General features: G+C 49.2%; 1 protein-coding gene across 2 annotated transcripts in view; it reads right to left on the reverse strand.

Moving 5' to 3' along the window:
* Positions 1-422: 422 nt before the first annotated feature.
* Positions 423-26774, reverse strand: part of LOC146801640 (uncharacterized) — a 121556-nt gene continuing 95204 nt past the window's right edge. For both annotated transcript variants that reach the window (XM_085621123.1, XM_085621122.1), the window contains exons 4-5: positions 17396-17839; positions 423-691 (exon numbers count right to left, since the gene is read on the reverse strand). In XM_085621123.1, coding sequence (XP_085477249.1) covers positions 668-691; positions 17396-17839 — 468 coding nt within the window. In that variant the 3' untranslated portion in view covers positions 423-667. The remainder of the gene's footprint in view (positions 692-17395; positions 17840-26774) is intronic.

A 26774-nucleotide genomic window follows, 5' to 3' on the forward strand; every position in this document is an offset into this window, starting at 1 on the left:
CTTCGACAATGCTTGTTCTTGAAACTATGAGGATAGAAAAAACATTTTCCTTGTAACTCATTGGTTTCCTTTTTTTTTTTTTTTCAATTATTTTGAATGATCATTGAAAATACTTTGCACTGCAGGTAGTTAGACCTCTTTTCCCCGACTATGAAATTGATCGGATCTCTTCAGGGTTCAGGGCCTCTCTCCTCCTCTAAATAATGTAGGTTTACAGTTTCTCCTCGCTCAAGTAAGGAAACAGCTGGCTAGAAGCACTCCGATTAATACAGAAGTCGGAGGATTTAAAGTAAAGGGATCCGGTGTCGCATCATTTCAGCACTGTTTATATGCACATGGTAAACAGATAATTGTGGTATATAGCTCAAGACTTAAAACAAAACTGGGATAACAAGAGAAAATTAGAACACTAGAAAATGTACAAGATTTCCCACTTCAAGCAAGAAGTTCATCATTTTTTTATTCCTAGGTATCCAAATATTTATTGTACATCACATATATTTACAATAAAAGGTGTAGATTATACTCCGAGATCCCATGGTGGGTGTTTCCGTTACTGTAGACGGTTATCATAAAAGACGCATTTCAAAGTGGCACTGCACAAGCTTCTCGTTGCATGAAAAGCGATTTTCATAATGATCAGGAATCTTATTTCGCTTAATGCTCTTTAAACATCAACAATGATCTTCATCTAGAAAAGTAAAGGGGAAAAATATTAAAAAGGTAAACATGATATCATACATTTAAACAATTACATATATAATGAAGGAGGAATCAAAGGAAAATCTTACTTCGACAAAGTGTGTCCTGTCCTGCTAGATGACCAACATTGTTGGTGTTGCCACCAACACTATCCCGATGCTACTTAACAGCAATATTGAACACTTGACGGATTCTTTGGAAATATCATACCCTAAGGCCATACTGTACTGAGTTTCCATGATCTATAACAGTGACAGACTTTCCCAGTAGTAAGATATGCCGGCTGGCACAGAGCTCGATATTCTGAGTGTGCGCATGGTCTAATTAAGTGGACATCATATATATGAAGACAGCAGCTGAAAGGGCTTCTAAGATATCACCACAGGAAATTTCTGGGGTAATATGCTGGAAACAACTTAATTTATCCAGCTAGTATCAGTGGTCGAGAGGAACAGAAGTGGCCAAAGGTCCAATATTATTTGACTATTAAAAGGAACTCACTCATATTCACTTTATGGTAACACTTGTAGCCAACGTGTGCCGTTCAACTAGAACATCTTTGGGGCTACAAATGGATATATGTAAAAATAATTTATCACATATATCATCTACATTAAAAACCTTCATATACACCATTAAAAACAGTACAAACATTTAATCCTAGTTCAACCAATACTTGGACAACCCCACATTGCTCGGGCAAGATTTGGACTCCCTCATGTAACCAAAATAAACCAACATTCTGATTACAAAGTATTCACAGCAGTATTCATAACTAATCATTGTAATGTTGCAGCAGAATATGACGGTTAGTTATAAATACAGCTGTAAATATTATATAATAAGAACACTGGTTTATTTTGGTTGCATGAGGGTGTCCAAATCTTTCTTGGGCAATGCAGGGCTATTTAAGTATTGGATGAAGTACGATTAAATACTTGTATTCTTTTTTAATTGTGTATATGAAGGTTTTTAAATGGAAAGGATATATGCGATATATTATTTTTTATGTAGGTCTATTTGTAGTCCAGAAAACGTTCTGGTCAAACAAAATGCTTTGGCTACAAGCAAATAACCTTAACATAACATGTTTATTTGTAAATTGCACGTTCACCCCCAAAGAGGCATTGTAGCGCTGAATAACAGATGTTTATTGTTACACAACTCAATGGTGCTCATTTTATTCGACCTCAGAAAGGATGAGAGGCTGAGTAGACCTGCCGGGAATTGAACCTGTGACCATGAGGTCGAACACAGGCCCCTGCAGTGGATGCATTAGTCCACTAAGCCACCAGAACCTTCATATGCCTGCTTTTCGGCCCGGCGCACACAAACACCCCAACAAAAGCAACATCAACACTAAGTACAGTATGTGCCTCATAATCATTAATACACAACAGTTTATCACACCACGGACACCAACATCGCATATCACCTAAAGAACAAGTTACTTACCTTCGGTAACGATATATCTGTAAGAAACATTAGTTAGATTCCTTACCTTAGAATATCCTCAGGCGTCAGGCTGGATCCGGAAAGATTTGTCAGCAATAACCTTGCGCGTCGCTAGGCGTCGTCTGCGGCTCCGCGTTAGTCGTCGGCATCGTGATCGCCGGGATGACGTCGGAGTACTTAGACGCCGCCCTCGCGCGCTGACGTCAGTTCTTGTACATAGCTTTCCGCACCAGGAACGCAGAGCCATGCAAGAGACCGACACTGGTGCCATGAATCTAGGGCCCTGAAAGGGATGACCTTAGATATCAGTTCGCAGAACGGGGAGGATGGGTGAGGCGGTAAGGAATCTAACTAAATAATGTTTCTTACAGATATATCGTTACCGAAGGTAAGTAACTTGTTCATCTGAAAGAAACACGTTAGTTAGATTCCTTACCTTAGAATAGATACCCCAGCAATACCAACCCTGGTTTTGGGTCTGCGAACCAAGATCACACCAGGAAGTCCTAGAGAACGGAACGGCCAAAGAAGCAGTCTCTCCGGACTTGGCTGTCCAGGCAGTAATGCTTAGCAAACGTGTGCAGCGAGACCCACGTAGCTGCCTGACAAATGTCCTGCAGAGGGACTTCCCCACCCAGGGCAGTATTAGCCGCTGTGGCCCGAGTGGAATGGGCCCTCAGCCCCACAGGAGGCTCCTTCTTAGCCAAGGAATAACAGATCTTAATGCACAGAACGACCCACCAAGAGATGGTTCGCTTGTGCACTGCCCGCCCCTTCTTAGCACCCACGTAGCCAACAAAGAGTTGGTCGTCCACCCGGAACGGTTTCGTACGGTCCAGATAGAAGGACAGTGCTCGTTTTGGGTCTAGACGGTTTAGCCTCTCTTCCTAGGAATGCGGCGGCGAAAAGAAGGTGGGCAATGTAACAGACTGGCCAATGTGAAAGACAGTTACCACCTTAGGGAGAAAGGAAGGATGAGTCCTGAGAACAAACTTGTCCGAATGGACGGAGAGGAAAGGAGGCTTTGAAGAGAGAGCCTGGAGCTCACTCACCCGCCTAGCAGAGGTGATGGCAACCAGGAAAGCAGTCTTAAGAGTTAGAAGACGAAGAGGACAATTATGAAGTGGCTCAAAAGGAGCGCACATCAGATAGGTCAATACCAGGTTCAAGTCCCACTGAGGCATTACGAAAGGGACAGGAGGAAACATATGAGTAATGCCTTTAAAGAATCGAGCAACAACAGGGGACTTGAAAAGAGAAGGCTGATCAGGAAGCCGTAAGAAAGCAGAAACAGCTGACAGATATGCCTTGAGGGTGCCCAGAGCAGAGCCCTGCTGGGCCAGGGAAAGAAGAAAGAGGAGAACCTCAGAAAGCGGGGCGGAAATGGGATCCACAGCCTTTGCTGTGCACCATGCCACAAATTTGTTCCACCTGCAGGCGTATACCGTTTTAGTGGAGGGACGCCTGGCTGCCAGAATGACATCATAGACTTCAGGAGGCAAGTCAAATGGCATCAACTGCCGCCGCTCAATCTCCACGCATGGAGGTGGAGGCTGGACAGGTTCGGGTTGAGGACCGTCCCCTGTTGCTGCGCCAGAAGATCCTCCTGAAGAGGCAGTCGAATCGGGGGATCGATTGAGAGACTGAGTAGCTCGGGATACCAGTATCTTCGTTCCCAATCCGGAGCCACAAGGATGACTTGGGCCCGGTCGCGCCTGATCTTCAGCACTCTGGGCAGAAGTGGTATAGGCGGAAAGGCGTACAACAGACCGCAACTCCACTCGCGACGAAAATGTCGCTGAGCGAGTGCCGCCTTGGAAATTCCAACGCGCAGAACTGATGACATTGTGCTTTCTCTTCGGTGGCGAATAGGTCTAACCAAGGTTCTCCCCACTGCCGAAAGAGGTCCGAGTTCAGACGCCATTCGTGATCCATCATGCACCGGTGGCTGAGTTCGTCCGCCCTGGCGGTCAGAGAACCTGCCAGGTGTTGAACCACCAGGGTGATGCCCTGATGTTCCAGCCATGTCCAGAGGCTCCTGACAAAGGGTCCACGACCCCACCCCGCCCTGTTTGTTGCAATACCACATGGCGGTGGTGTTGTCTGAACACCTGCACTACACTTCCCCGGACAGAGGGAAGGAATACCTTCAGTGCAAGTCGGATCACCCGCAGCTCCAATAGGTTGATATGGAGCCGGGACTCCGCCGGAGACCAGAGGCCTCTCTCATCTCTGCCTCTCCCATGTGGCCCCCCCATCCCAGGAGGGACGATTCAGTCACCACTACGTGCTCCGGTTGGGGTAGGGAGAGGGATCTGCCACTGACCTAATCACGGTCCGTGAGCCACCACTGCAACTGTCATGCAGTGCCCTCTGAAATCAGGACATGGTTGGACAGGTTGCCCCGAAGCTGGGTCCACTGGAACTTCAGGTCACACTGCAGAGCCCGCATCCGCCATCTGGCGTGATGTACCAGCAGGATGCAGGAAGCCATCAGACCCAGCAGCCGCAGCACCAATCTGACCGAAATCCGGGACAAAGGCTGAAAGATCGGAGTCAGAGACTAAATATCCCGAACCCGCTGTTCCGGAGAATAGATCTAGAACTGCGCCGAGTTCAGAACCGTTCCGATGAAAAGGAGCTTCTGGGAGGGACTCAGAAGCAACTTCGGCACATTGATCGAGAACCCCAGCAAATGCAGGCGGTCGGCCGTAGTCTGGAGGTGGGAAACACTGTCTGGGGCAAGCCCGCCTTCAACAGCCAGTCGTTGAGATAGGGGAAGACTGGAACCCCTAATCTGCGCAGATGAGCTGCGACCACCGCCATCATTTTCGTGAACACCCGAGGGGCACTGGTGAGGCTGAGGGGAGCACGGTGAACTGAACTGTGAACCGCAGGTAACGCCGGTGGGCCGGCAGGACATGGAAATATGCGTCATGCAAGTCCAACGCTACCATCCAGTCTCCAGGGTCTAGGGCAGCCAGAACCTGAGCTAAGGTGAGCATCTTGAACTTCTCCTTCCGGAGGAAGGCGTTGACGCTCCTGAGGTCCAAGATAGGGCGTAGGCCCCCTTTGCCCTTCTTGGGAACCAGAAAGTAGTGAGAAGAACAACCTCAACCTACTTCTGGGCCAGGAACGCGCTCGGTGGCCCCCTTGGCCAAGAGGGCCGTAACTTCCTCCTGCAGAAGTCGCAAGTGATCCCCCAACATGCGGTGGTACAGGGGTGGCATGGCTGGAGGGGTCGCCTCGAAGGTGAGGGAGTAGCCCCTTCAGACGAGTTGCAGCACCCACCTGTCCGATGTGATGGTACGTCAATGGAGCAGGTGATGGCGAATTCTGCCTCCCACTGGTGTTGAATGGGCCTGAAAGCTTGGACTAGGAAGGCTTGGAGGCAGATGCTGCTGGGGCAGATGTGGGCTGACCGGTTCTCTGTCCGCAACCGCGTTGAGGCTGGTTCTGCGGCCTGTGGCTAGAAGGACGAGTGGGGGCGCCCCTTCCTTGGCCACGAAAGGGGCGAAAAGCGGAAGTTTGCGGGTGCGGGGCCGAGAGGCCCAAGGACTTGGCCGTAGCCCTGGAGTCCTTAAAGCGCTCCAGCGCACTATCCGCTTTGTCGCCGAAAAGGCGACGGCCATCGGAGGGCATGTCCATGAGTGTGCTCTGGACATCCCCGGATAAAATTAATGGACCTCAGCCAGGCATGGTGACGAATCGCCACCGTGGTCGCAATTGCCCTACCTAGCGAGTCCGTTGTGTCAAGCCCACATCGTATCGAGAATCGCGCTGCATCCCGCCCCTCGGCGAGCCGTGTCTGGGCCTTCTCCGGACACTGGGGCAGTACGTCTGCCACCGTATCCCACAAGGAGTGGGTGTAACGGTCCAAAAGGCACACGGTGTTGATAGACCGCAACCCCAAACTAAGGGAGGAAAACAGTTTCTTCCCAAACTGTTCCAACCTTTTGGATTCCCGATCCAGAGGAGCGGACGGGAAGGCGGTCTGGGAGGTAGAGGCCTGGATAACCAGGCTCTCAGGGGTGGGGTGCACCGACAGAAAGCTGGGGATCGCCCGGTGCGGGGCTGTGGCGCCGGGCTACTTTCCGGTCCACAGGAGGGACTGTGGAGGGCTTGGACCAGGTGCCCATCAGAACATCCGTCAGTGCCTCATTGAACTGCAGTAGAGGCTCCGAGGAGCTTACTGGCAGTTGAAGCACTTCGGTGAGAAGGTTAGTTCTCACGGCCACTGCAGGGAGCTCCAGATGAAGGGCTTCGGCAGCCCTGCGCAGCACCACAGAATAGGTAGCACCCTCCTCCGTGGCCACGGAGGGAGGAGAGATGAAGCCAGTGTCCGGGGAGGTGTCAAGACCACTGGCATCCCCCACCTCTTCTGCCCAGTCCTGGCTTAACTGGCACTGCTGTGCCAGAGGGTCCTCAGACCCCTCCCAGTCGTCCCCGTTATCGGACTCCTGGTAGACAGGCGGAAAGGTCGGAGCTGGGCAGTTGATGAATCCGTCATCCATCGGCGCCGCTCCGACGCCGGGCCCGGAGCGGGACCAAACAAGGGGACGTCGTCTGAAGACGGCGCCGGGGGCGGCACCGAAGGGTTCGGTGCCGGCGGAGGGGTCGTAAGGTCGACCAGCGTCTACCGGGATCCAGGCCTGGATCACGGTCGACCGGCCCAGGCCTGGATCCCGGTCGACCGGCCCAGGCCTGGATCCCACGGGGGCCTGAGGCGTCGGGACCGAAGTCGACGACAGACGGAGCCGCCGGCTCGCTAGGCCTCCCAGTCGGTCCTGCGGGGCCCGAAGGCGCGCCGGCAGGCCTAGATGGCGGAGCGAGACCCTCATGGCCACAAGGAAGTCTCTGATCTCCGTCGGAGTCGCATCAGGCCCAGGGACTGAAGGGTATGGGGCCGGATGCGACCCCTGCGGCTTAGACGGAGCCGCGCGGGTGGTGCCACCCGAACCCACGGCCGAATCGTGCGACCGACGAGGAGAGTTAGAAGAGCGATGTCGCCTCTTCGACTTCTTACTGCGCCTCCACTTACCGGAATGCGAGGACTTCGACCCCGACGAGCGGTGGTGGCTGCAGCTCCGCGACCGGTCCCTTGACCTCCTCCTCGACCAGGACCTGTAGCGGCACAGAGCAGACTGCCGGATCTCGAGCAGCTTGCGGGACCGCTCCCGCCTAGCCATCGAGGTCAAGGCCCGGCAGTCGAGGCACGACTCGGCATCATGGTCGGCCCCAAGGCAGTAGAGACACCGGGATCCCGGTCGACCGGCCCAGGCCTGGATCCCACGAGGGCCTGAGGCGTTGGGACCGAAGTAGACAGCGCCGGTGCCGCTGGCTCGCCAGGCCTCCCAGTCGGGCCTGCGGGCCCGAAGGCGCGCCGGCAGGCCTCAACGGCGGAGCGAGACTCCTCATGGCCACAAGGAAGTCTTGGATCTCCGTCGGAGTCGCATTAGGCCCAGGGACCGAAGTGTATGGGGCCGGATGCGACCCCTGCGGCTCAGACGGAGCCGCACGGGTGGTGCCACCCGAACCCTCGGCCGAGTCGTGCGACCGGCGCCAGAAGAGCGATGTCGCCTCTTCGACTTCTTACTGCGCCTCAACTTACCGGAATGCGAGGACTTCAACCCAGACGAGCGGTGGTGGCTGCGGCTCCGCGACCAGTCCCTTGACCTACTCATCGACCGGGAGCGGCACGGAGCCGACTGCCGGATCTCTAGCAGCTTGCGGGACCGCTCCCACCTAGCCTTCGAGGTCAAGGCCCGGCAGTCGAGGCACTACTTGGCATCATGGTCGGCCCCAAGGCAGTAGAGACACCGGCGGTGGTGATCCGTGACAGACATCAGGGGGTGACCGGCATCGCACGGCTTGAACCCAGGCATCCCTACCAGCATCAGGAGTCGAAGTCAACTCGAAATAGAAACCAAAAGAGTTCAAAAAGTTTAGTCAAAAAGTGACTAAAAGGGTATGCTCTTCCCGGATCTGCGCTTACTGGCGCGGATAAAAGAAGAACTGACGTCTGAGGGCGACGTCCAAGTACTCCGACGACGTCATCCCGGCGATCACGACGCAGACGACTGACGCGGAGCCGCAGACGACCCCTAGCGACACGCAAGTGTATTGCTGACGAAAATCTTTCCGGATCCAGCCTGACGCCTGGGGATATTCTAAGGTAAGGAATCTAACGAACGTGTTTCTTTCAGATCACAATGTTTACTACTGCATCTACACACATTTTAGACGTTTTTGTCCACTGAATCTTCAGTTTAAAACACAACGGATAGCTCATCCAAGACCAGAAAAGGATTTAGTCATCCACAAGTTATTTTTGCCTTGCACAGAACCCAGCCACTTTTTCCCACAACGGGGCTTCCTACGTGCCCCTTGTTAGTCACAGAAGGCACTTTCAATCTATGCTACAGATCACTTCAACACAGCAAAAGTGTAAATGCAAGATAGTCACCCCATTCAAGAACCAGTGTAACAGCAGATTTCTCTTGGGTGTTACCTTCCCATTAGACGCCAAGACCACGAAGGAAGCGCTTTGTCAACTCAATTAATGTGAACCTCACAAAAAAAAAAAAAAAAAAATAAAGTACATCTATCAGCCAACCCACATAAAAGGCAACACTTTTAATCTGGCCCCCACTTCAATGCAATCCTTCAAATAGCCACACTCTATTTTCGCTGAATGGGAGAGACCACTCAACCACACCGATCCTCATCCATCACATAACCATTCACCAAGGTGAAGGGAAATTGAAACACCAAATAGTACTCTTCCACATCGGTCTGCCATAGACTCCCTCAAACAATACATAGCTCTGGCAACCGCACAACTAAATACCTGATGTCACTGCCTTGACTCACCTAGCTTCCACTTGAAAGCCAGCATGGATACCCCAGGGTTCTAAAGCTATTCACCATAAAACCAAAGTCCTTTGAGGCTTGAGAAAACCGAAGAAGTCACTAACATAAATGCAATTTCTTCACTTCTCATACAGAAACCTCATTGGTTTCAAATACACTTACTATAAATCTCGATAGTAGAAAAACAACTGACCAGTCTGAAGACCTCATTCACAGAAAAAAAATGAAATACCCTAAGCAAGTTACCAGCATATGGTGCATCCCACTACACAGTATTTCAAAATGGATCACCTGCAGAACGCTTATAGAAACAGACAATCTCAAACCACATTAAATTGTTGTAGACCACGCCTGTCTTGTCAGACTATAGCAACTTTCTGGTCCCAGTTTGATTTTTCAGGTGTTTTACACAGCTGATCCTCTAGCTCTGATAAATCCTACACTGGCTCACATACTCTCTCTCCAGCTGGATGACACCAAACAGAGTGGCCATAGTCACCCTGCCATAGAAGAGGAGACCGTCTAATAGGGATTTCATCCAGAGGTACTGTACTATAAAGACCAGCAACTTCTTTTTTAATAACTGTTTGGCAATGTTATGGCAGGCTTGAGAAGAATCAGCTTTGACAGACAGTGAAGGCTAATTGAAAACTTTGACTACAGTTGAAGGAAGAACAATTGGATTGGTGGGAAAGTCCGCGTTGGCTTCTACTATAAGCTTTTTGTAGGAACGTAGATGATTATTACATGCCAAGCAGGCCGCTTTGGAGCACGGATGGCACACAAGCATTCTAAGGGAAAGGTGTTATGTTTTTCTATGGGTCAGGATGGAGAGAACCAGGTATTTTTCCTGACCATTGACCAGCAAGCATGAGTGGATCGAACACCAGAAGTAAGCAGACTACTGAACAGTCCTAGGGGCAAATTAGGGTCTTTACAGATGCTTGACCAAAAATGATCTTTTAGGTTAGCCTGGTGGCTGAAGCAACTGCCCCTTCCCTCCTTCTTCCCCCTCCCACACGCTCCTTCCCAGGCCCCATTTCACTCCCTTTACCCGAATGCCCCTTCCATGCCACACTCCCTATTCCTACCTCCCTCATGAGCTCCTCTACCTCCAGCTTCCCTCCCTCGCTCCCGCCCTCCTTTGCTTCACCTTCTTCCCTACCTTCTACACTACCTTGCCCACCCCCTGCGATCCCTCTTCCTTCCTCCCTCGCCTCTTGCACTTTCCCACCCTCCTTCCCTCCGGCGCTCTCTCCCTTTCTTCCTTTCTCACTCGTTCCCTCTTGCACAACCGTGCTCTCCTTCCCTCTCTGTGCATCTTGAGTCAAGTCTCTTGAATACTGACAGCCTCATTACAAGTGCAGCAGTAACTTGGAAACCGGATGCTGTTTGTACCAAATTTCAAATTGGTTACCTCATGAACTGTGTTCAGCCCCCTTTTGTGCATGCACAATTTCCTACATGCAATGCCAGAGTTTGCGTGTTGCACATGGGAAATAGAGCATAAGGAGTAGTTTCTTTTCTGTAACTCCAGTTCTGTAGTAGGGGTATCTCTGTTATAGTCATAATCTAGAGAATAGTCCCGCCCATGTGCGCGGACCCCGGAGCAATAAAAAATAATCTCTAAAAGGTGACAAATCATGCAGACCTGCATACACCTTTAAGAGAGAATTTAATTTAAAGACGGATAATGCAGCCTATACCCACAGGCTACACTGTCCAGTACTTCAACTAGAATTCCACCAAAATCCACAAACAGCACTGCCTGTCCAGTTTTTCTCCACATAGGAAAAAACCCTGCCTCTACCAGCAAAAGCCTCTGGAATGATAGAGAGGAAGGAGTGGACAGACAAGCCCCATAGGCTGCCATTATGTGGCTTGGAACAGGATACTGTGCCTTTAAGAAAACTTTCCAGTTTTCCAGAACTTTCCCCAGTATCCCAGAATGCCCAGCAGGTCCCATTTACTTTCAGTTCTTTTTGAAGGCGTAGCACGCCAGACCTGTAGCATTCTACATATGAATAAGTATCTCTCCACCGGGGAGGAGGGCGGGCGCTTATGACTATAACAGAGATACCCCTACTACAGAACTGGAGTTACAGAAAAGAAACTACTCCTTCTGTAGTAGGGGATCTCTGTGTATAGTCATAATCTAGTGAATAGAATGGCAAGCCCATCCCCACACAACAAAAGCGGTGGAGAACACATAAGACACTACCACTACTGTGCGAACAAATTTCGCAGCGAAGCCTGCCCAACCTGAGCATCTGCCCTGGCATCAGTGTCCAGACAGTAATGCGCAGCAAAGGTATGGACCGACTTCCACGTGGCCGCCTTACAGATTTCCGCAATCGGAACATTACGCAGCAAAGCCGTCGTGGCAGCTTTGCCCCTGGTGGAATGAGCCTTAGGTTTACCCCCTAAGGTCTTATTAGCCTTTTGATAACACAACTGTATGCAGGACACAATCCACCGAGAGATGGACTGCTTAGAGGTCGCAAGACCAGTCCTGACTGAGCCATAATTAACAAACAATTGGTCAGACCTACGAATATCCTTGGTCTTATCCAGATAAAATTTCAACACCCTTCGGACATCCAGGGAATGGAGAGCCCTTTCCGCTGGTGAAGAGGGATTCTGAAAGAACGTAGGTAAAGTTATGGTCTGATTGACATGAAAGTCAGAGATAACCTTAGGAAGGAACTTAGGGTGAGTACGCATCACAACCTTAGCAGCATGAAACACAGTATAAGGTTCTTGACAACATAATGCCTGAAGTTCACTCACCCTGCGGGCCGATGTAATGGCCACTAGGAACGCCGCCTTCCAGGATAGGTGCTGCAATGAAGCCTTGTGAATAGGTTCAAAAGGCTCCCTCATCAGTCTGGACAGCACCACATTCAAGTCCCAAGAAGGCGAGGGAAGTCTGACAGGAGGGAACACCTTCTTCAAGCCTTCCAAAAAATCCTTGACCACAGGAATCTGAAAGAAGGACGTCTGTGAAGGGCACTTCCTGTAAGCAGTCAAAGCAGCCAGATGAACCTTAATGGAATGGAAATTAAGGCCAGACTGCGCCAGATGCAAAAGGTATGGAAGGATGACATCTTCCTTACATGTTGTCGGATCAAAGTTCTTGGACTTACACCAGATACAGAACCTCTTCCACTTGTAAGCATAGGATGTCCTAGTGGAAGGTCGCTTAGACTCCTTCAGAATGTCCATACAATCGTCTGGTAGATTCAGATGACCATATTGCACTATTTCAGGAGCCATGCCGCCAAACTCAAAGACGAGAGGTTGGGGTGCACCATCCGCCCCCCGAACTTCGTGAGAAGGTCCGGCCTGCACGGCAATCGCATGTGAGGAAGGAGAGACCGGTGAAGAAGGTCCGTGAACCACCACTGCCTGGGCCACTCCGGGGCGATCAGGATCATCCGCGCCCTGGACTGGGACAGCTTGATGAGCACCGCCGGAATCAGGGGAATGGGTGGAAAAGCGTACAGAAAGCTGTTCGACCAATCGATCCATAGCGCATTCCCCAGCGTCCCCCGCTGGTAGTACCTGGATGCGAAGTCTCGGCATTTGCTGTTTTCGGCGGTGGCGAACAGATCTACGTCTGGAGTCCCCCACCTTGCGAAGACTTCTCCTAGTACTTCGTCGTTTATGACCCATTCGTGGTTTTCCTGAATCAGCCTGCTCAAGGCGTCCGCCTGAGCATTCTGCACCCCTGGCAGATGCGTGGCCGTAATCGTCAGTCCTCGGGCCAGCAGCCAGCGCCAGATCGCCTGCGCCTCCTGCGACAGAGTGCGCGATCTCGACCCCCCCTGCTTGTTGAGGTAATACATCGTGGTTGTATTGTCCGTCTGTATCAGCAGCGAGTTGGTCTGGAAGGACGGAAGGAAAGCCTTCAGTGCCAGGAAGACAGCTCTGAGTTCCAGGAAATTGATGTGGTACGTCGATTCCAAAGGAGACCACTTCCCTTGAATCTGCAGGTCCCCGGAATGCGCACCCCAGCCCTGGAGAGAAGCATCCGTCACCACATTCGTCGTGGGAATGTCCTTGTGGAAGGGAACCCCCTTGAGGAGGTTTTCCGCCGAACACCACCACTTCAGAGACTGACAAGCATGTAGAGACAGTCGGATCTTGTCGTCCCAAGAGCCTGTCCTCTGATCCCACTGATCCTCCAAGCACTCCTGCAGTGGTCGCATGTGTAGACGTGCGTGCGGAGTGAGGAAGATACAGGAGGCCATCGATCCCAGTAGAGACGACACCTTCCTCACAGTCGTCGATGGAGCAGTCCTGAGGTCCTGAGCCTTCCGAAGGAGTGATAACCGTCTCTCCTCCGAAGGAGACACGCTTGCCGACCGCGTATCTATGGAGGCCCCCAGGTACTGTATGCACTGTACCGGAGACGGGACCGATTTGGACATGTTGACGTGTAACCCCAGCTTGTTCAAGAGCTCGCACGTCCATCGGAAGTGTTCTTGCGCTTCCTCGATGGATGATGCCTTGATCAGCCAATCGTCCAGATACGGGTAGACAAACACCTTGTTCCTCCGCAGGTGTGCCGCCACCACCGCCATGCACTTCGAAAAAGTCCTGGGAGCAGACTTTAGCCCGAATGGCAGTACTGTGTATTGATAGTGATTGGCGCCGACTTGGAATCGCAGGAACTTCCTGTGCTTCCGTGCTATGGGCACATGGAAGTACGCATCCTGTAGATCTATGGCACAGAGCCAGTCTCCCCGTTGCAGCTGAGGGTAAATCTGGTGCAACGATAGCATGCGAAACTTCTCTCTGCGAATCCACTTGTTTGCTTGTCGCAAATCCAGAATGGGCCTGAACTCGTTCTTGTCCTTCTTGCGAACGAGGAAGAACCGAGAGTACAGACCTCTTCCCCTTTGAGACAAAGGTACTTCTTCTACCGCCTTTTTTCTCAACAAGATGTCTGCCTCCGCCTGGAGCTCCCTCAGCTGGAAGCGAGAGCTGACCGGCGGAATCGCTGGAGGCGGGCTGATGAACCGAAGACTGTATCCATTGCAAACAATATTCAGCACCCACTTGTCCTGAGTAATTTTTCTCCACTCTGCCGGAAAAAATCGAATGCTTCCCCCCACTGGAGTGGGTAACGGTTGAGGGGGAAGTAACAGCTCAGGGCCGAGACCCGGCCGGGCCCTTGTTTGTGGTAGTAGCCTGCTGGCCACCTCTACCCCTCTGGCGCTTCTGGAAGGGCTTGCGGAACTGCTGCTGTTGTGGCTGCTGCTGTCCCGAGCCCTGCCCACGCCCTCGGCCCGACGACCCGAACCTCCTCTGGAACGGTCGTTTCTTTTTCTCGGCCTTCTCTAACCCGACGGCCGCCAGGGTTTCCGCTTCAGCCTTCATGCGGGCCATTTCATCATCCGCATGCTTCCCGAACAGGGTTTCCCCCGAGAAGGGCAGGTTGGCCACTCTCTGCTGCGCCTCCGGCTTGAGGGACGTCAGGCGCAACCAGGAATGGCGCCGCTGGTGGACGCCATGACAGTAGGCGTGGGCGGCCAATAGCGATATATCCGCTGCTGCGCTGATCGTTTGGTTAGAAACCAGCATGCCTTCGCGCACCGTCTCCAAGAAGTCCTCCTTCTTGTCTCGTGGCAGGAGGTCCGCATATTGCTGCAGGGATTCCCACAGGGCCCAGTCGTAACGGCCCAACAACGCCCCTGCACTCGCCGCCTTCATCGTGGTGGCGGCGGTACCACACACCTTCCTGCCCGCAGAGTCCAGCCAGCGGCTTTCCTTGTCCGGTGGCACCGTGGAGGCCGGGGCGGTCGCATGTTGTTTTCTCGCCGCCGTCACGATCACTGAATCCGGCTTCGGGTCCCCTCTCAAGAATGACGGATCCGACTCCGGGGCCCTATATTTCTTCATGAGCCTGGACGGAGCGGCCTTCGCTGTTGCGGGAGTGAGGAACAGTTCCAAGGCTGGTTCCACCAGTCCAGGCACGAGAGGAAGGAGGGGGCGAGACAAGTGTCTTTTATGAAGCGTCTCAAATATCACGGACGTCGTGGGTGTTGGAACCGTCACCGTGATATTCAGCTTCGCAGCCCCTCGCAACAGCACCTCCTGGAACGAGACCAAGTCGTCCACCGGCGACACCCTAGTCCCCGGGGAGTCCGACAGCGTCGGGGAAAGGTCCCTGTCCGAGGAGCGCGACCTGGACCTATACCTTCTGCGGCGTCGTCTAGAGTCTGACGAGGATCGCCCTCGGCTCCGCGATCGTCGCCTCCTGTGAGAGCGGGAGCGCGACCTCTTCGGCTTAGGCCTGTCCGCCGGTCTCGCTGGTCCAGGCGACCGTGGGCGTCGTGGCTTCGGGGTCCCCTGCGGCGGAGTCGGGTACCGTGGAAGGGAAACCGACCTCGGGGGGACCGGCGGCGGTACCGCAGGAGTGCTTGGCAGCAACAGAGGCCGGGGTGGCGGAGACAGAGTCCGCGGCCGCGGAGGAGGCGGTGGAGGAGGTGGAGACGGTGGTGGAGGAGGTGGCGGTGGTGGAGGAGGCGGTGGCAGAGGTGGGAGAGGAGGAGGCGACGGAGACCTCCGAGGCGGGGTATACAACACTGAGTACACCGATCCCGGCGACTCTCTCTTCCTCGACGTCGACGTGTGCCTCGACGTCGACCTGCGCCTCGACGGCGATCTTCTCGGCGTCGATCTCTTCCTCGACGGCGACCTCCGCCTCGACGGCGACCTCCGCCTCGACGGCGACCTTCGCCTCGACGGCGACCTCCGCCTCGACGGCGACCTTCGCCTCGACGGCGACCTCCGCCTCGACGGCGACCTCCGCCTCGACGGCGACCTTCGCCTCGACGGCGATCTCCTTCTCTTCATCAACGGCGAGCTGCGATCCCTCGACGCCGAACGCCGACGCCGGGGCTTCTCTCGACGTCGACCGCTGGACGCAGCCGAAGACGGCGTCGTCGCCGACGACGCCGATGTAGTCGACGGCGGCCTATTCAGGTCCCTCGACGGCGATCGTCGACGCCGCTTCTCCCCAGAGCCCTGGGGAGACGGCGAACAGACGGTGGTCATCCTCCTCGACGTCGCCGTCGCCGCCCTCGACGTCGACGGGGAGCGGGAGCGCTTACTGGTCTTCCTGCCCCTGGGGAGCCCCCCAGAGGCCTCAGTATGGGCCAAATCAGCCCCTCCAGACCCACCTGGTGCCTTCAGTCTTCGCTCCTCCAGAGCTTGAAGCCTGCTCTTCATCCTGTCCCTCAGGGTTCTTGCTGAAAACGAGTGGCAGATGGTACAGCTTTCAGGCACGTGGGACTGGGGAAGGCAAGCTATGCACACCTCGTGTGGGTCAGTTTTAGCCTTCTTTCGACCACATTCCGGGCACTTGTCGAACAAGCCAGGCATGTTGACAGTACCAGCTACTAAACACAAGAAAAAGTGACAAAAATTGCCAAAATCTCAATGAAAACCTTGAAAAAGGTAGAGCTCAATGCTCCAGGGTCCTGCTAGCAGGAGCCGGAAAAAAGAACTGAAAGTAAATGGGACCTGCTGGGCATTCTGGGATACTGGGGAAAGTTCTGGAAAACTGGAAAGTTTTCTTAAAGGCACAGTATCCTGTTCCAAGCCACATAATGGCAGCCTATGGGGCTTGTCTGTCCACTCCTTCCTCTCTATCATTCCAGAGGCTTTTGCTGGTAGAGGCAGGGTTTTTTCCTATGTGGAGAAAAACTGGACAGGCAGTGCTGTTTGTGGATTTTGGTGGAATTCTAGTTGAAGTACTGGACAGTGTAGCCTGTGGGTATAGGCTGCATTATCTGTCTTTAAATTAAATTCTCTCTTAAAGGTGTATGCAGGTCTGCATGATTTGTCACCTTTTAGAGATTATTTTTTATTGCTCCGGGGTCCGCGCACATGGGCGGGACTATTCTCTAGATTATGACTATACACAGAGATCCCCTACTACAGAAATGGTAATACTGTATGATATACCCAACCACTAACATCATTCCAACACTTTAGTCCAATTTCTCGTAAGCTAACCTGAAATCTGATGCAAAATATGCTAACTTATTTCCACAGACGTTTTTTGCAACCAATTTAACTTTCAAGCCGTAATAAGGCTATAAGTGTAATTTCCAGCAAGTCGTTTGCGCTATTAGCCTTGCAATCTTCAGTGGAACAGTAGAGCAAGCAGGAACCATGTTGCAGCACCACAGCTCTCTCCCTATTGATGGTAAGAATGCCGACATGACTGCATAACAATAGATAAGGCATATCTATGCAACCAAATGCATGTATCACATATTACAACTAAATGACTGTCAAACATACCCTTAATACTTTCAATACACTACATGAAATTATTTGGCATACTTACGATTTCTGGACAGTCTTCTGGAGAAGTCAAACCTGGTTCAGTGCATTCCAAGTCCTGCGGATGAAGACTACTTAGGTTTACACATGAGGGCACCCTGACCGACTCAACGCAGTGCTGGTGCTGATTACTCTTCTCATGTTCCTCTATCCGCTGGTAAACATGTTTCCAGCTTCTCATCCCACTGATAAATGGACCGCTTTCTTTACTTGTACTAAACGCCAAGCAAAATGAGCAGAAAAGGGCTTTGCGGATAATAGAATAACTCAACCAGTCTCGTCTTGTCCCATCTTTTCTCCAAAATGCTAACCGTTCATTAAATGGCAAGTTTTTGGAAGGCTGAATTGGATGATGCTGAAAGAACTGCGAGAGTTGATCCAAATTTGGACGTTCGAATAAAGTTTCAAGTTCAAGTGGATCACCCACAAATTGACTATCTTCCAGATCCTACGTTAGAGACAAGGAGAAACAACAAGTAAACATCATGCAAATTGGAAAAGCAAACACAAACAGGATGGTGATCACATCACATATTGAGACCTTTTACTGGGGAAATCAAGGTTATTGTGACCTAGTATTGTCCATATATCCGAGCATTCCAAGGCCAAGTATATTTAAGAGAAGTATATGGCAATATATTGTCAAGAACCAAATTAGAGGTATCGCAAGACAATAACTTGGTCATTTAGCAGTAGAAACTTTTATTAGATATACTAATTGGCTCAATTTCAATAGTGTTATTCAAAGCCAGGAGCTCCATTCTGATGTCTTGTTAAAAATAATATTTTGCCTACAGAGCAATCAGGATTTCAATCAAATTCGTCCCGTCTGGATACTATGACGGCATTATATGTCATCCTAGATAAATACGTTCCAAGGGGGTTCGGGAGGGCAATCAGCTTGTGCCACATTTATGATCAGGCATTGTAGTGCAAACTAGTTGCCTGTTGAATACATGGAAAAGTAAACAGTCTAAAGAGGTATTTTTATGAAGACTAAAATACCAATGGGAGATAGGGACCTGTATCAACTAATACCCTGTGAGAATAGATTTAAGCAGAGGTGCATTGTGGCCTTGTATTGTTTTCCCTGTGCAGCATGATTTTGTTTTACTCATATCTTAGTCAACAGAAACTTTTCCTCTACATTTGGTACTGCTAATATTTACACCCGCTGTTGTACAAATGGCAGATTCAGATTGGAGCAGGAGATCTTGAGCTGTTGTAATACATCCAAGAGCAACACAGTAGTATTTGCTAAGAGATACATGAAAGTCAAATTTAGTTGGAGGATTAGATCACTCTCTTGGTAAAGAGTAACGAGTTATGATTTATGTAGCGGTTGTCGCGTCACAAAAGATGCCGAGGACATTTCACATAAACCATCAAAAATATTAATAATAAAGCACTTTCATTACCTCCTCCAGTATATGAAACTGAATACTCCTACTTTTACAGAGAGCTTGATGCTCAACTATTTAAGTAAAAACGTTAATATTTTATCTTTAGTTTTATTTACAGTTTGAATCCATCTTTAGGCTCAAGCAGCGTAACTTGAGTTGGGGGTGTGTGGCACTTATTTTAGAGCACTATGTGCAATTCTTAGATAGTGTTAGACCTGACATCCTTAGTGTGGTATTCACCCAAACCTTTTGCCTTCCCCTTTCCAGTTTGTTGAATTAGTTTTTGTTGGCTTTAGGACTCTACGGATGCTAACCAGTGCTAAAGTGCTTGTGCTTTCTCCTTCAAACATGGTCAAGTTGGACAACACCTAACTGGCACATTTACTTTACTTGTAAGACTCTAGTAAATGGCGCTGCCTGTACCCATGGTCTGTAAATTAAATGCTTCTAGTGAGCCTGCAGCACTCATTGTGCCACCCACTAAAGTAGCACCGTAAAAAATATCTCAAGTCAGTCACTGTAGTCTGTGTGGGCAGTTTTATACTGCCATTTCTAAATAACTAAATAAACCTTTTGAAAGGCTTAAACCTTCCTTTTGAATACTTATAAGCCATCCTTAATGCGCCCCTAAAGACTCATAGGGCAGGATGCATTGCATTTAAAAAGGAGGACCTATGTACTTCAGTTTAACATGTGCTGACTGTGAAAACAAGTGAATGTTGTTTTTCACTGTTGTAAGGCCTATCTTTCCCATTGACTAACACTGGGGGTACCTACCTTATTACATTTAAGAAGTGCTATCTTTAGCTTGGAAGCAGATAGAAATATGCAGTTTACTCTCAAATTACCTGTAATTTGAAATCTCTGTATTGCTTCGAGACAGTGAGACAAAGGGGGCTTGGGTGTGAGCAAGATTGGCCATGCTGGCAGGATAATTGGGGAGGGGCAGTACCCAGCGTCACTTACATTTCAAAGGGATTTGCCTACAGAACACACAAATGAACCAGACACCAGACCTGCTCTACTTTTTGCCATCCCAGACCTTTTGGTGCCCTGACCAAGGAAAGGGGAAGAACTTACCTGAACCAGTGTTGGCGGAAGGGCAAGGAGCCCCCCTCCCCCCAATGTAAAGGCTGGCATTAGGTATAATAAAAGGACATTTAGAACAACTAATCAGACCACTCTTGGACCTGTGGAAGGTTCAGAAGAAGGAATGCTCTGCAGCCAAAGGAATTCCCTGCTACTTCAAGGACTGCTTTGCTGTCCGAAGAAGCAAGATTGGCACTGGCTGCCTTGATCTCAGACTACTCAGAGTGACAACAAGGGTCAGTTGGCTGACCTGTGTGAACTATAGGGACACAACAAGCTTCAGAGGCTTCTAAGCAGCTGCCAAGCTGCAACTGGACCTGCCCGAGCCCTGCAGCCGGCCTCTGCTGGAGTGAGGCCTGATCCTCAAGAGGTGCGATCAGTTCCTGGACCCTTGAAAGTGATCAGTGGAAGCTCCTTGCGACCGAGAAAGGGGCCTCTTCGGGCTGAAACTGTGCTGTCCGCGAAGACCACCAACGTGAAGCTCTGAGACCAGCTCTTCACACCAACAACAACCGCCCGAAATGACTGGGAATGTGATATCTGCACCTAGCATAAACAGCAACCGTCCACGACAATCAACTACTATGAAGCTCCAGCGACGACTGAATCTTTGCATTACAGTGAGGACTGTCCACAACACTAGACCCCTCTTTGTGTGAAAAGCCTCCTTCAATGCGAACAGAACTCTATGCACCAGACTTGGAAAGGTAACTTTTCAGCAGGGCTAACCCAGTTCTTGTATCCGACCCACACTCCAGCGAGGTTGGCCTGAACTTGTGATTTTCCCCCGGTCTAGCACGACCTGATGAGAGCATGTCTTGCATTCTGCCTTTGATGCTACTTGCACTAAAGTAGGTTAAAACTGAATATTTCTGGTTCTACTGATTAGATTTTTGTTGTTCTGCTATCACTTTATTTATGAAAATGTGCTCAGTTATTCCAAATTGGTTTGGGGGTTTTCTTGTGCCGTTTTTTTCTTAATTTTTTTGTTTAAATCTGTTTATTAACATTTTGTCAATAGACTGTATACAATGCAACAAATCAGCAATAATGCAACAGCATTAATTAATTGCATTAACACATTAGCCAGTGTGTAACGCATGCCAGTTAAGTAGAAAGAAATTAGCAGGAGAGAATGATATTTGCCAAGCACATATCATGGGTTCACTATTAGAATCATAGTGTATTAATATTACAATGGATAACGTAAACCCTCCATCATCTGGTAAGATCTTTGCTAAGAGCTATGGCATTGCACAGAAAACTATACGTTATTTCACACCAGGAAAGCAAAAATCTAGCCCTTGCATGCCGCTGAAACCACATAAGTGACCCTAGCTGGAAGAGGAGGTCCGGATCTACGAGGACATACAGTGCGGTATGCAGAGTAGACAATGTAATCATATATTCAAGCCCAATGTTGACAGCAATTATGGTGGAAGTGCCATTTCGTAATCCCTGAAAGCGCATGCAATGCAAGGGTATAGTAAAACAGATGCAGAGCAGGGGAGTAGTGTCCAACAAAAGGAGGACAAATTAAACAATGGGACGGAAAGTAACCTTTAGTGATGTGTTGCCCTGAAGTGCCCCGTCCAGTGCCCCCCAGCTTATGCACAGCCTGTACATAATTACAAAGCAGGCAAGCGACATGTGCACAGGTATGAGCTCGCTGATTGAGTAATGGAGAAGTCTACAAAGGTATACTTCAGCTATGCAGGGTTAAATGGGTGATCCCTCTATTGTGTTTTTACTGTATTATTTGTGTGCTGCGTAAATACTTGGCACATTACCTCCAAGTTAGGCATGGCTGCTTTTGTGCCAAGCTACCGGAGGATAAAGCGCAGGTTAAGTTAGTGACTGTTGTGGTACACCCTCACAAGGATTGTGGCTGTTGCCGGAGTGGGGTATACACACCCCTTAACCAATAACCCAAATGCTTACAATGGTCTTATGGTCTTTAGGCACTGGAAAATTCTATATGCGAGTTAGCTCAGTGGGAAGCCAGCTGTAATGATACATATGAATTTGATTTACAATATAATGAAACTTGGGTGAAGTACTATTGTTTTTTTAATTACAAAATTGTGATTTATATTCATTGGCCAAAGACAACTCATGCTAGGAGTGAGATACGCTAGATTACAATACAGCATAGTTACATGTTAGATACTATGAGAGTATCAACTGCTCCAGATCATATTGGGAAATCTACACTGACTAACACAATTCAATCATATTTGGTCTTATTAGGATATCATAGCTTGCAGATTTTGGGCCTTCACATGTATGGGCTACCGCTAAGAAGTACCTGAAGGAGCTGGCAGGGACTCGCGTAGACAATGTGTAAACGTGGTGTACAATATTTGGAGCATATAAGTATGGTATTTCTATAGAGCGAAACAAGCCGAAAAGCAGTGGAGCGCTGTACAGGTTCAAAGACAAACAAAGTCAACAAGTGATAGGAGATGCAGCTGGTTTATGGGCGGATAGCGCATTGTGATGTAGTATTTAAAGAGTCGAGTCTTCATCTCCTTCCTAAACTGGACACCGTTGTCTCAGTCCGTATGGATAAAGGAAAGTTGTTCCAGAATAATTGATGGATGGAAAAGGCCTGCTGCTTTTGTTTTCTTTTTTACACTTCATAGTCTGCAGTCTGACAGTGTCCTACATTACTAGAGATTGTTTCGCTATAAACATTAACCTTCTGGTCTAAGTCTCTAAAGTATCTCACAGAGTTCCACCAGGCTCTACAGGTGAGGAGAGACGTCTGGCGCCATAACTTGCAGATCTCCCTCCTGGCTAAAAGGATCCAATAAAACACCAGTTTTTCTGTATCCCTGAAATACTAGATACCCCATCTGGCGTTGGTATGGTGCCAATCATAATAAGAGAAAGGCTTACCTCCACCTCCGCACCCAGGACGTCTGACAAAGTCTTAACCACATTGCCCCCGTATTCTTGAATCAACGGGCAGACAGTAAACACATGGATATCATCCGCTTTCTGGGTGCCACATCTCGTACAATTTGCTTCTCCATTGCCCTTGATTTTAGAAAGTTTGAGTGGGGACCAATATAACCTGTGGAGCGTAAAAAAGTGGTGTCTCCTTAGTGCAGCAGATTTAACCAGCGGGTAAAGTGTGTCTGCAGATACTTGCCATAGATTTTTCAGCTCCTCACTCGGCAAGCACTTCTCCCAGACCTGGTACATATATTCCAGTCGGCTGCTGCAAGGAGATGATTGTACCACTGTGCTACGTCTTTCTTTTTCGGGTTCGAAACTTGTAATTCGTCTTCCATGGGATTGTCCTCTAGAGGGGACCAGTGTTGACTCTTGCACCAGGACTAGATTTGGTATTACTTAAACCTAGAGAGCGTACCACTGGTAAGATTCGTCCAAAAATCCCAGGGGAAGCATTTGCTACCCTCCACAATATCCTTCCAGTGCACAACTCCAGCGTCTTTCAATGGCTGAACAAGAGCATCTAAAAGGCACTCTGGTGTTCCTGGAGAGTGCCACACTGGTGCCCATTCACTGTAATAGGACAACTCCAAACAGATTCGGCAGTCAGACCACAACTTAGCCGCCGAATAAAGAACCTTGAGCCGGAACGTTTTTTTAAAGCACTTGGGAGCACCAAACTTATACATAAAGCCTTCCTCAGCCAAGTCTGACAGCATAGCTTTAAACATTCCGCCAATAAGCGAACGATCTGGCCTAAGAAGCAGCATCCTGCAATTCTTTAATTGATACACCCAACAGTACAGCTGAAGATCTGGTAAACTCAAACCCCCATGTGCAAGTTTTCGCCTTAGTTTCTTCCAGGATAGCCTAATCCCTTTGCCTGCCCATACAAAATAGGAAATCTTACCCTGAATTTTAAGTAACCCAACCGTATCAAACTCCAAAGGGATGTTGTTAAAGAAGTAGGCAAACTTAGGTAAAACACACATTTTGAGCAGGTTAACCCGTCTGAAAAGAAATAACTGTATATTCTGCCATCTTTTCAATAGTAGGTCTACCTCCTTAGAGACTCTCTCTAGGTTTATTTTGGGGATGTCCCTGAGATCCTGAGTTATTGTAACTCCAAGGTATCTCAACTCCTTGGAGAGCCTCGCCACCTGAGCTGCTATGTTCCAGGCCATGATTTATGTCTGAACCTCCATAAGCAATTCAGATAAGGTCGTATTAACATTGGATGACAACAAAATCAAGTCATCTGCATACACGGCCGGCTTCCTCTTAAACCCCTTTGCAACAAAAGGGGTGATCTTTTCGTACCGCCTTAAACTCTGGGCCAAAGGCTCAATATATATAGATCAAACAGGACGGGGGAAAGCGGGCACACCTGCCTGGTGCCACACTCAATTGTCACCACCGCCGACAGGCTACCATTGATCAGAATCTGTGCCTGGGGTGCTTTATATATTTTCTTAAGGACCTCCCTAAAGATATCTCCAAACTCAAAAGCTTTCAACACTCTGTCCAGGTAATGCCAGTTGACTCGGTCAAAGGCTTTTGCTGCGTCGATGGTGACAATTGGGAGAGGGACACCCTGCACTGTTGCAAGATCAATTGAACCAATTAGAGTATAAACTAAATCCAACATCTGCCTACCCGGAAGGAATCCAGTTTGATCTTCATGGATTATTGGGCCCACAATCTTAAAGAGCCGGGCGTTCAGTATCCCTGCAAAGGTCTTATAATCACAATTCAATAGTGATATTGGCCGGTAAGACTGGCACAGGTTCGGGTCCTTCCCGGGCTTCAGGATCAATGAAATGACAGCATCATTCCACAAGTCAAGGGCGGGAACCAGCACAGGGATGAGAAGGTGGGACAAGAAAGGCAAGAAGAGAATCAGGCAATGGAAATCAGGAAAAACAGAAAAGAGCACGGAGTCAGGATAAGCAGGGTCAAAAAGGCAGAAAATGGACACGGTATACGACGAGTGTCACAGGGAAACGATACCCTCAGTGGGACTAGAAACCCCTGGCAGGTGCATGCAGAGTTGGAGGCAACAGCAGCAGGGAGACTCAGACAGCGGAGCTGCACGGGCAGAGAGCTGAGCCCATGACCAGGAGGTCAGAAGTCCTGCCTGTTGATGCAGGCATAAAAATCTCAATACTCTGTCTGACACATGGAGTATAAATGCCTTCATATAGTATAAGACAGTCTTCTCAATATTGTGTTCTATGGCAATGTGGGTGCTCTGGAATCCAAGTCATACAGATAAATATGCCACCACACTATTTTTGTGTCATAATAATAGGTTTCAATTGGAAGAGAACATTCAGTGTTCTCTAGATGTGTAAGGACATGGGTTACTTTTGTTATGGGCGTTTACTTTTGTCGAAACGACTGCTACCAAATTCACTATTTAAACACGGTGCCCGGAAAGTAAACGTTTGAAATTCTGAAGCAAAAAACCTTTAACACATTTGCCTAAAGACAATCCTATCTATAATTTGAAAATACATAGAAGTATATTCGGATCTGACATAAGCCACTTTTACTTAACACTGAATAACCTTGTATATCTAAAGATGATTTTCAAATTGTCAAGAAGCTGACATTTGTGCAATAATTTGGGGGAGAAACTTATTGAGTTTGTCTCATTCTTTCCTCTGCCTACGTTCCAGCAATTAATATCAATCATGACATTATTAAATATCATATGTGGTCCTAGCGCAACGCCCGGAGATTACAGAGTTCAAAACTGCGCATTTTATCCCTTCAAGGATGAACAGGCCCAAATCTGCACACATTTACCACCATCTTAGAGCAGTTAATTGTACGTGGGGGCTATCGGCGGGCAATTTCTGCCAGTGGTGTGGAACAGAGAGGGCAGGTTGAGGGCAGGTTGAGGCCATGCAGTGTCAGAGAGCAGCGACACAGGGCTTACAGACCACGAAGCTCCATTTTAAAGTCCTGGTTTGGTATATCGGCCCATAATTAAGTTCGAGTTTTTCTGCAAACTTTGATCTTGGCCCAGAATCACTGGAAAACGTATAATGGCCTAGAGTAGTAAAGTTCCATCCCTCCCTAGTGAAAATGCTCAGAGACACTCACAATAAGGGCCCCCTCCACATCTATAATACTATAATTGCATGTGTGCAAGTTGGGAGGGTATGGGGAATTTAGGGGAAGAGGGCAATCCTTTGTCTGGCTGGTTTCTTAACTGAATGCCAACCAGCAGTGGTTCTGCATCCTTTCACCCCATTTTTGTGTGCCATGCTTTGAGGGATTCTACAAAGATCAGCACATGTTAACATGAACTCTACCTGCTCTGATCTTTTGGTTTTTGGATTGATACTATACAGCTTAGTTTAAAATTAGAGGCACCAAAATGGCCTCATTTAATTGCCCCCCTCCTACACCGATCAGTCCAGCAATGAACTATGGCATTGTATTTGGTACTTCCTTCAAGCATCAAATGGCTAAGGCTTGAGAGGAGGGAAAACCCCAACATAAAATTGGCGGGGGAGAAGATGGTTTCTTCTTGGGATACATTTTGGCAAGCAGGCAGGGGGGGCGGGCGCACACACACAGGCGCACACACACACAGGCACACACAGGCACAGGCACACGCGCACACACAGGCACACACAAAAGTTCAAATGCAATCATGCTTTTCTTTTCATGGTAGAAATATACACGACACACCACTGAATGTGGGAATCATTATGCATTTACTGGGAAGCACACCCAAACTGTTGTTAAATCCAAGAACATAGGAAAATTGCTGAAAACTTAGATGTAAGCCTACTTGCGACAGTTCAAAATGTTCTTAGTGAGCTGGGTCCAATGCCTATTAAGGTAAAGCTGCTAATACTTCAATTCTATGGTCTTTAACATCAGCACGACCCATTAATGTGTCTGTAATTGATT

The sequence above is a fragment of the Triturus cristatus genome, chromosome 8 (assembly GCF_964204655.1).
Source record: "Triturus cristatus chromosome 8, aTriCri1.1, whole genome shotgun sequence".
Lineage (NCBI taxonomy): Eukaryota > Metazoa > Chordata > Amphibia > Caudata > Salamandridae > Triturus > Triturus cristatus.